We start from the raw sequence: 11125 nt of genomic DNA, 5'->3' as shown, positions 1-11125 counted from the left end.
TCTCTCTCTCTCTCTCTCTCTCTCTCTCTCTCTCTCTCTCTCTCTCTCTCTCTCTCTCTCTCTCTCTCTCTCTCTCTCTCTCTCTCTCTATCTCCGTCTCTGTGAATGTTAGTTGATATTCTCGAAAGCCCTATCCATTTTATTCTGTTTTCTCATTTACTTGGGCTTTTACTGACTGATGTGTACCCTCAAAGAAGCCTCCGAGCGATTCTTCCTGGGAGACAAGAAAGAAAGACAAAGAGATGTAAAGCACTTCTAAATCTGGATGCTACTCTTTTAGAAGCACAGCCCAACTTGTTATTTTTCCAAAATTACTTTTACACGTCTGATTATGTGTAATTTGCATATTCACTCACACTGTTCATTTCGAGAAGAATGTTTCTCGATTCGAGACGCAAGATTATCCTCCTGATGAATGAGAAATTATACGAATAATGATAGGCGCAGTAGAAAATTGACTACGAAGTATGAAGAAACAAAGCTGGAAAAAATCAAATAAGTAGCATAGCATAAGGCACGTCCATAAATACGCGGGAGCCATTGGATCTCCAGAAATAGATCGAAGCACATTGGAAGGCTGAATTCTCCTGAAAGACGCTTAGACAAAGAAATACATAGGTAGGAACGCAAGGAGCAGTACGAGTGTTTTAACTGAGTAGTTCTCATTGATAGTCTCTGAGTAATTCAGCCTTTTAAATACGATTAAGAGTTCACAGTACTTTTGCCAGGAGTCATGAACAGAGTTGTTTTTTCTTCCAAAGCAGGCAATTATACATATCTCCAGACTATCTGCCAGTTCCAGTAAAACTTGGCAAAGAAGGATATCGTGATCTTCGTTGAGATTTCGTGCAACGCTTCGATTTTCCAGTTTATCGGTTACCCCCTTAGCTCTCCGGCTTTCTCACTTCCACGTTCTTCTTTTTCTCTCAACTATTCCATAAGTTCTACCACGAATTTCCGCGAAAGATAGTCATAATTTTACGTCAGTTACATCTATATATGTTGGATAAAACTCGAGGAAAGTATATGCAAAAAATCAATCAAAAAAACGTTAAGGGAGGTTAAAAAGAAGATTTAAAGGCGATCGATGTGAGGTTATCGCTCGGACCCTGGAGACAAGACAACAATGTATATAGATGAACCAAGTCGTCCTCTCGGGGGCTGTATAAACAGCCGTTACAAATATGTCCTCCGTCTCGTCTCGTCGTCGCTCGCGTGACGTCTTTATTGCATGGTCACACATTCTTTTTTTCACTCCTATTTCGACGAGCTAGTGAATGTGAAAATGAATGATGGATTTTTTTATTGAGTATCTGTCAATGGTTCTGTTGAAAATTGGATTGTATAATTTTTATCACCTCTCTCGATGATTGTTCTTCCAAGTGAAGATCTAATGTTTCAATTATGTACATAACTAAATACTTGACGGGGGGCCGAAAACAACAGCACGTGCATCAAGGGTAAAAAAGACTCCCGCCGTGCAGAAATCCAAAGGATTTTTTTCCTCCTCATTCAACTGAAAAATTAGCAAAGTGTGTGAGTGCGCCCGCGCCAGCACATCTGTAGACACAGTGGATCATGGCCAAGATGACGAAAGCGGATGAGCGCGTGCAGGATCGTGCCTGTTTACATACCACGTGTGTGATAACCGTTTGTGAATGAATGAAGCTCATTGTAATTATTACACAAATGCATTCATTTTAATGAGTACTAACGGATTATTGCAATGTTTTGTTATTTGCAGGTGAATGCCTCCGGTGTTTTTGAACTGCGACTAAAGTCATTTGCCAATGAATATGGCAAGGATAATACTGGAGAGTGTTGCTCCGGTAGTAAATCGAAAACAGGAGAGTGCACTGGTGTCTGCAAGACAAGATTCCGAGTGTGTTTAAAACAGTATCAAGCGAAAATTGATACAACATCACCGTGTACTTATGGTGATGTTGTAACACCGGTACTAGGTGGTAATGTTGTAAATCTCAGTCCGGATATCGCTCTGCCGAGCTTCACAAATCCCATCAGATTTCCATTTAACTTCTCCTGGCCGGTAAGTGAATTTTAATCATAATCACTGAACAATGTCACATTTATGTAATTACGAAATCATTTTTTTGCCTGATAATTGCGACAGAGAGACAATAGTTTTTGATGGCAGATGGCATGGTCATTGAGAAGTAAAATGTAAAGGCACTTGTTTTTATCCCAACAATGCTGCACATGATCTCGTCTATGGAACGGCAGATGGGATGCTCCTTTTGTGACCCCGACTAAGGCTAGAATAGATTTCGCTCTCACTTTTCTTCACCCGTCACACCCACTTCCCCTATCTATCTTCCATTATTTCTGCAGAAACCCAGTCAAATTAACTCAACCCATATGGTGCTATTTTGCTCATAGGTCTGAATAATTGTCTGCATTAGGTTTTTGCTTTATTCCCCCTTCGTTTATCTGATATTATAGACAACGTTTACCAAGAACCATCTCCTCTTGTTCTCCTTCTTCAGTTTGATACTTCAAGTTGGTGAAAAAAATATAGACCAAAAATTTTTCGATGTGAAACGAGACAGAGTTGATGGTTGATGGGTATAAAAAAAAGATGGACGAAGGAGGGAGATGATGGAGACTACTACACACTCCTTCTCGGAAGCGATGTTGAGTAGACTAGAAAATCCTGCGCCACATGGTCTTTTCAGTTTAGTTTCGCTTGGGATGAAGTAGCATTCGAGAAGGAGGGATATATAACGTGTGCGATGGTGTTATTCGTGAGGAAACCTGCTTCTCCCAGAGTGTACACACTCGACGAGATTATATAGTGAACGAGAAAACAGATTATCTTGCCATTTTCATAGGTGTTTCGCCCGTTTTTTTCTCCCTTTTGTTTCTTCTCCATATTCCAAAAATCGGGTCTTCAGACGAGAAAATTATAATGAGTCCATAATTTTTTAACAAATACTTCCTCCCATTGACGTTCTCCTCCATCCTCCTGCCTCGTTTTTTAGTATAGAACAGTTTCGGCTCTCACGGATTAATCAGGTGAAATGCAAGAGAAATAATAAAAAATTGAGCAAGTGAGACAGGGATTTCAGGGGATACCCATGTATTTCTCTTTTTTTTTTCTTTCATACAAACGGATGAATGGCCGACGTGGAGAAGTCTTGTGACTCTGTTCGCAAAACACTTAGCATAAATTATCGGGTAGACCGCGTGCCCATGTATTTTTAGAGACTCCAAACCTCCGAACCGCGAAACTCACCCAAACATTTTTTCTGCCTTTTCATCTGTTTCTGTTTTATTATCCTTGAAATGTACTTTATTATTCCGGTGATGCAAAGGCCAGATCTCAAGGTCACTAAATCTGTATATTTTTTCTATTTGAAGTTTGTTTATTTATGTATTATTGGAGAAGGTCTAGGGAAAGAGGAGAAAATATGAAGAAGGAAAGACAAAACATGTGATAGGTCACTGTAAGAACTTTTACTTGAACTACTCGTTTCCACCTTACTATACCATCAATATTTTGTACTCGTCTGGTCTCGGTTGACCGTTTCGCGTGGATTAATACCCTCGTGCATATGTATGTATAAAAGCATGAAGCAGAGGTTTGCAGATGCTGACCATGTATTCAAGTTACGTAGCCGTATGCATGTGTGTTGTTGAGCGAAGAAAAGACGGAGTTGAGGACGAGAGCAAGACAGCCAGAGAAGGTGGAGGTATGCCGGCCACAACCCGTGGGAACCGACTCCTGAGTGAGCTGCGTGCTCCCTCTCACTCTCTTGTTCTCCATCGCTTCCCTTCTCTTCTACTTGCTTGCTTTCTTTTCGTACCTCTTTATCTCTCCAACGTTCGTATTTCATTCCTATGCTCCTTCTCTACCTCCTCTTTTACTTTTCATTCGTTTCGTCGACGCTCTAACCCCCATAGTTCTTCTACCAACCCCGCCTCCTCTTTTTCCCTCTTCTTTCACTTTTTCTCTCACGTTCATTCCAATATAAAACTTCCAACGTCCACTCGTTTCCATTAAACAAAGAGAGTTTATATAAACGCGTGATATATACATGTATAGATGTCTCTCTATGTATGTACATATAGTATATGCACATATATATACATATACATATGTGGAGGTTTAAAGGATACACCAAGTGAGAAGGATTGCCGAAACACATCCAACATTGTTTCCCTTGTGAAATGTCGGTCTACGGTTTTTACCATTTCGATGGGTGTTTGGGATTTTTTAAATTTTACTTTTATTCGTCCATTTCATTTGACTCCTTCATTTTTTGTTTGTCGGCTTCAATTCCAATCTCGGTTATAAATTTGTGGAGGACGATCACGGTGGCATTTATCTCTTCCTTGGTAATTCATCTTACATTTTGTTCTTCAACCTTTCGAACGGAAAAAGGAAAACAATTCGCATGTGATATTTATTTATAAGCAGTTTTTTCCAGTCTCCCTTCGTGGGTCCTAAAAAAACGTATTTGTCTCGATTCGTCTAAATTTGCGTGGCAATTACCATAGAAAAAATAACTCTATTCCACTTCCCCATTTGTTGTCATCACATGCATGCCGTTTTTCGTGCCTCCAGACCCACGAGCGGATATAAACATTAATTATTCAGTATACGTAACGGGGCCGTGTGTATGCATGTCGTTGACGTTTTAATAAATGAATACAAACAAAAAAAAATGTGAAAAAAAATCATAAAATAGTCGAACATGATATGTTCTGATGGTGTTACAACTATCAAGGGAAATATGATACGATGTTATTTCTGTCAAAATATCCGATAATTTCTCCAACTTTCTTCGCTGTCATTTATCAGAAGAACATAGTGAAGAAAGTTTTTCTCAAGGTAACCCGTTCAGGTCTAGAGTTGGACTTAACGACTGTAACACGTGTATATGTTCATAGCACGCGTCGTCTAACCTCCCCCCTTATCTGTTTTTTTTTCATATACCTACCACAGCGATGATTTATGTGACGCGTTACGGAAGTTGCTGTTCAACGATCCAATCCAGCTCTGTATTCGTCCATTTCCGTTGCCCTTACCTTTGATATTGCCATGATTTGCGACTCGTTAATTATTGGAAGCTATGGGATAAGGGAAACAGAAAATAGTACATTAGAGTACAAGGGCACAAATTTCGTTTTCAACGAATGTGTAGTTTACAGGCCGAGCCGAAGGCGAGGTCGTGCAGAAGAAGTCGAGTTTTGAGCAGGCTGCGCGAAGCGCAGCGTGCGATAAATTCGACTTGTTGCACGGCGCGACATAAAATAACTTTACACCAAAACACAAAGTTTGAGTTGGAGTTGAGCATCTATTATAGTGGTCCTCTCGTCACGATTTTTGGGCACAGACTCACCTTTGACAAAGGAGACCTCAAGTACCATGTGCTTCTTTCCATGGTGTCCTGTGACGTCATCTGTAGCATAGACAATTGCATAGAGAATGCACGCCGACACCACTTACACAAAGAGATAAATAGACCAAATTTGTTAAGAATTAAATGATTATTTTGCTCATTTCAATATTAATGAATACTTTTATCAGAGTTCTAGACGGCGCATACATTCCGTCCAACATAGAGTTTACAATTCCTTCACCTCCCCTCTTTTCACCCCTTCACTGACGCACACGCCAGGTGCACGCACGTTTAATATCGCTATTCTACTGTCATGACGGTGGTGGATAGAGCAAACTGTTGTGGCGTCGTTTAAGTTCGTAATTAATTGCGCAATTCTAGTGCACACGACCATGCCAGATGCCATCAGATATATATTGAAAATGTTCAATTAATTATTTATTATTTACGGGTGATATTGATTCACACACTAAACCATTATAACAATTTATTTTTCTCTCCCCAACAGGGCACATTCTCACTGATTGTAGAGGCGTATCACGAGGTTGAAAACATCACGGGCCATTCGCCTGGTAAGTTGAATTTTTCTCCTTTAGATTGGGGACTGTTTCTGGATTAGAGAGGATGTTGTCAGGGTTTGACTTTTTGACTTTTATATGTTCATTGAGAGTGAAGTACAACCGGGAAGGAAAATTTGATCGTGATAATATAAGCACAAGTGATTAATTCCTGCATCGAAGGTATATGATACTTCCAGAAGGGACTCACGCCAGGGATTTACCCTGGGGGCATGTGCGGGCCAGCTGGATTATATGTTAAAATGCGGTATATGGGTAGAGGGAGGGAGACAAGACAAAGACCAACCAAGAAGCCCCTTCCGGTCGTGTGCGACATTTACCAGATATACCTCTGTGTTAAAAAAAACTCCGGTACATTGCGCGTTGTTATCATCTTCACCTTTGAAGTAGTTTTCCTTTTCCGTTATTTCGCTGTATCTAGCCTGCTCTTACATAGCTATTTCTACTACCTTTCTCACTCCTCATTGCTTAACACGTATCGTCTTACGACTCATTCGACCTGTATTCAAACTCGTCCAAGTGCACACCAACGGAACCATCCTTCTGTAGATTAAAATAAGCATGTTGTAGGAAGAAGGTAGGGGATGGTGAAAATGACAAGTGTGAATGAAGCAGGATGGAGTGGGTACTCTTCAAGCCACTAGTGTTTCCTTCCTGTGTAACCGTATAGTATCTACCTCACGCACTGAGAGGGTAATGTGACACTCAACCCCATTGGATATATGGATGTATATATGCATATACGAGAATACGCATCTCAAACCTTTGTACTATTTCGCTACGACAAGGCAAAGAGATTTTTTCTTTTCGTACCTGTTATGTCTAACCTCAATAAATTTTTTTAACACTATAAATGAAGCGCATAACATCAGTCTATGGAAGACAATTAAAGGAATGGTCATGTTCTTTTGAAATTTTACTCGCCTATCCATTTTCGTTTTTTTTTCACCGCGCTTTTTGCAGAGAAAAAGACCAAAACGGTTTCTCAAGTGCTTCCGTAGAATATCCATGGCAATATACATACAACCGGGTTTCTAGGAGAACGTTTCGGTAGGGTTTTTACGTCTAGAATGAGAAGACGAAGAATAAAAGGAAGAAAAATACTGGCACGCAACCATCACCACGAAACGCGGCCCTTCATTGCTGGGCTTACTGTTCAGATGCTGGTTCGCTTCCTTTCTCACAATCGTTTTCAGACCCATTTCTCTTCTCTTCTTCATCCCCACCGGGTTTCTTTTATCTCTTTTGCTACGTTTTTTATTTTCTACCTGCGTTTTGTACAACACACCTGCGAAACCCAAAGGTCGAAAAAAATCCTCCTATTTTTGGTATTAGTTTGGCTTTTGAGAATTAATAGAGTGGTAGAATCACGCGATAAAAATTATCTCCTCCCAGATTTTTTTCCATGTTTTTTTCATTGCTTCTAAAATCACACCGGTTCAGGATGGCAGACGGGGAGCCCCATTTCTGGACGACCAGACGTGTCCCGATTCATTTTGATTAATCTAATGATATACAATGTCAATGATTGATTCTGATAATAAGCCGATGTTCTGTGAAAGATTGTATTAATTCTGCTTTCCCTTGTGCGAAATAAGAGACTCAACTCCGGCGATAAACACCAGTGAAAGAATTTTTAACAAATGTCTTTTGAACGCCGAAATTTATCTCGCATTTACCTCAAGTGAAAAATATGAAGTTGGAGAAAATTTTCGAAACATACCCTATAGTTTCAACGCACTTGAAAATTAACTTCTGAATATTCTTCACTTTTATACGATCATTCACCTCGAACGGGCGTCTTACTGATACTCTTCTCGAAACCGCGTCGAGACGACCGTGAGAGCCAAATCAAGTAGCGCCAGGCGCATCATCTGCCGATGCCGGTATAACTCTTGAGTGGCGCTCTCCTCCGTGCCCCCTCCCCCCCACGCTTTACCCCTTTTACGCACAGACTGCCGTTTTCGTAGGCCATGCCACTTCCCTTCTGGGAACAAAAATACGCAAGGAGGATTGGCTTGAGCGTTCAAGAAAAAGAGAAGACTTTAAGTATCTTCGGGCACGCTATCCGGACGAAAACTGCCCACTACGGATCTTTCGCTCCACACTTCCCCACTGTTCTCTCCTCTAGGTTTTCCATTTGGATAGTACTTCACGCGATAACAGGGGACAATCATTTTCAATACTAGAAGAAACACACATGGGATAACCTGGAGTGACAGTTCAAATAGTGACTCTAATTTTATAATCTTTCCAATCGACTCCCACTATTGAAGAAAAAATCGTAATTAAAAGGGATAACCACCAGGTTTTTGCGACATTATCATCTACCTCCCAATAAACGAAACGTCCTGATTAAAAGGAATAATGGCCTGTTAAACCTGCAAGTTGGACGGCCTCAAAAACATAAAACATAGAACCTTTTCAATGCTACACTAAGAGAAAAATCGACATAATATCACAAAAATCATTTCGTGAGCGAAAAACATCGCATGCATATTTGATCAATTTATGGTAGGTTTCAAACAACAAATCAGTGTTCTTCGGGCTAAGGAGGAAGTTACTGAATCAAGAGATGATGTCTTTTTTCGGAATGAGATAATATTCCTTCAAAGACAAGAATAGTTTGACAGAAGGAAAAGAAGATATTGCTTCCCTTCGAACTCAAAGCGATTGAGCGAAAGCGACGGTTAAATTTGTTTAATATCTGGAGGTTTCCCTCTGCATAAACTCTCTATTCGTTCAATATAAAAGTCTCTGATTCATGATTCCCTAAATCGAAACTTTTAATATTTTTAGTCATTTTCTCATCGTCTGAAACGAAAAAAACCGATTTCTGGTGGCAAGAAATTCTCACTTTATCATGAAATGTTCATGTTCATGTCAATGAATACTTCACCGAAATCGGACATTGCCTGATACATTATCCGGAATTCTTATCCCAAAAAATTTGTCCTCAGGAGATGAGATATTTGGCGCAAGAAATTAGTTTTGTGTATTATGACGATATTTCTCTCAGTGTACTGTCATATTCTCTCTTGATTTCGACTCTTACAAATGTTTCTTTTATCCCCCCAATATTCCTCAAAACTGATGTGAAAAAATGGTCCTTTTACTTTCCGCGGGGGAAGTGCATAACGGGCCTCTCTTTACCTGTTCCCTAAGGCCATAAAATGAGACGAGAAATGACGGTTAAAAAGATGGAGAAATAAGGTGAAGTGGATACATAAAATGGTTAAAAAAACAAAAAAACGTGATAAGGTAAAAAAGGGATGAAAGAATGTTTCTTTCCCAGAGTCTACGTAATGTACTCACTCTCGGTGTATATACTCTTCTTTCTGCCGGATGCGTACCGTCGGTGGAGTAGCAATAGCGGACGAGCGTCCGGTCTGGCCACGGTTGAGGCCGATGCACTTCGATCATCGGAGCTGGCCAGCAACTTCATCTTATTCAATGTATCATCATCAGTATGAATAACATTGCAACTTTTATTTGTTTCAGAAAAAGTGTTGATAAGGCGATACATGGATCAACGATGGTTGGACGTTGGCACTGATTGGACAGCAGCCGAGTATGCTGATGGTGGTACACGAGTAACCTTTGCATTCAGGGTTACTTGTAAGCCACACAATTATGGAAAGGGTTGTGAAAAAATATGTAACCCCCGCGATGACATCTTCGGGCATTACAGTTGCAGTCCAACAGGAGAGCGTGTATGTTTGTCTGGATGGAAAGGCGACTACTGTGCTACTCGTGAGTATTGAATTCAAATTTTTTTCATTTTCTATTCGCAGGTCGGTGCGGAATATTTATTGTCTCATCAGGTTCAGTCTTCATATTCTGTCTCATTCACTTGTTCATTTAATAAAACGAAGGAAAAAAGGAGATAATATAATTTATTTGTAAAATTTTCTTCTGTTCAGTCATCATTTTAAAACTGCACTCTTCCTATTAAAAAGAACAATAAAAAATTAATTGAATCCTTCCACCCTATTTGAATGGCAACAGTCCAGTCTATCCAACACTTTGTGTTTGATTGGGGGGAGGGGAATGATCGTTGGCTACACTTGCACGCAGGGATGTAACGGCAATTGTTCGAAATATCAGTCGACGAAGGGTTGAAAGTGAAATCGGGGGTGTAGCGTGGTTTATTCTTTTTCTCGGGATTATTTCGGTGTGTGATGGTAGGGTACCCTGTAGAGAAGGGGAAGAGGCAAAGAGCAAAAGCAGCTGCGACGCGCGAGCCCAGGGCCCAGGGCCCAGGGCTTGGCTTCGACAGCTGCCTCTGGTTCGGGTGCTTTAACCAAACAGCTGCGCCTGACTTTGCTCTCGACTACTTCTCCTTCATATCCATCTGTCCTTATTTTTCTTTACTATATGAGAAGACATACCTACATCATTGGTACCTGCTTTTTTCTAGAATTGTATACCTGCAAACCTATGCTCCTTTAACCTTGGTTTTTTTTCTCTTCCGTACTTTACGGGTACTGAATGAGCAGGTAAAGCATTCGTACCGTTTATTATTGGTCGATTCTGTGAAGGGTCGTATACACCCTCGCCACTGGCACAATTCAGAGGGACCTGTAGGACAAAGTAGAAAGCGACATTTGTGTGCCCCTCCGCGTAAAGTGACTGCGGAAAATCGATAGAATATGACCGTTAAAACTCGTCAATGGGGGAACATTTAAAAAGATGCATGTGTATGTCGTGGTCAGGTATACAGGAGCCGGAAATTCCGTTGAAGAACTTTTTCATGAAAATTCATTATTAACATTTTCGTTCATTTACCGGAAAAAGTGTAAAAATCGCATGAAAAAATAAATGGTGACAGGGAGAATGAATAATTATGTACCCAGTCTCAGTCTTGTTAATTCATTCTTCATATACATATATATTCTTTTTCATCTACCCGTTCATTTATTTATTTTTCGTTATTCGTTTTTTTTCTTCCTCTGAAGCAAAGTCGGTGAATTCTGCTAGGGTGCTATAGCCCTCTTTCTCTCCTCTCCCGGCGTATCTCTGTCTCAGCGCGGTATCAGGATCGGTGGAATCCCTGCGATTCGGCCATTCCTTTCGGCGTCGATCCAGGGAGTCAGAGACTATAAATAGCTCGTCGCTTATTCGCGGACGATGTGAGTTCTCCGTGGAGAAGTGCGAGAGAAAGAGAGAGAGTGAGTGAGTGAG

The 11125-nt window shown here is 40.5% G+C and overlaps 1 protein-coding gene across 1 annotated transcript in view; it reads left to right on the top strand.

Annotated features, from left to right (window-relative positions):
- Positions 1 to 11125, top strand: part of LOC107041984 (neurogenic locus protein delta) — a 21080-nt gene that overhangs the window by 1988 nt on the left and 7967 nt on the right. The window contains exons 2-4 of the mRNA XM_015262826.1: positions 1745 to 2047; positions 5872 to 5935; positions 9443 to 9694. Coding sequence (XP_015118312.1) covers positions 1745 to 2047; positions 5872 to 5935; positions 9443 to 9694 — 619 coding nt within the window. The remainder of the gene's footprint in view (positions 1 to 1744; positions 2048 to 5871; positions 5936 to 9442; positions 9695 to 11125) is intronic.

Source organism: Diachasma alloeum, unplaced genomic scaffold, assembly GCF_001412515.2.
Source record: "Diachasma alloeum isolate Michigan unplaced genomic scaffold, Dall2.0 Dall_scaffold_00398, whole genome shotgun sequence".
Lineage (NCBI taxonomy): Eukaryota > Metazoa > Arthropoda > Insecta > Hymenoptera > Braconidae > Diachasma > Diachasma alloeum.
Note: the sequence above shows the minus strand (reverse complement) of the source record. Positions and strands in the feature narration are given on the sequence as shown.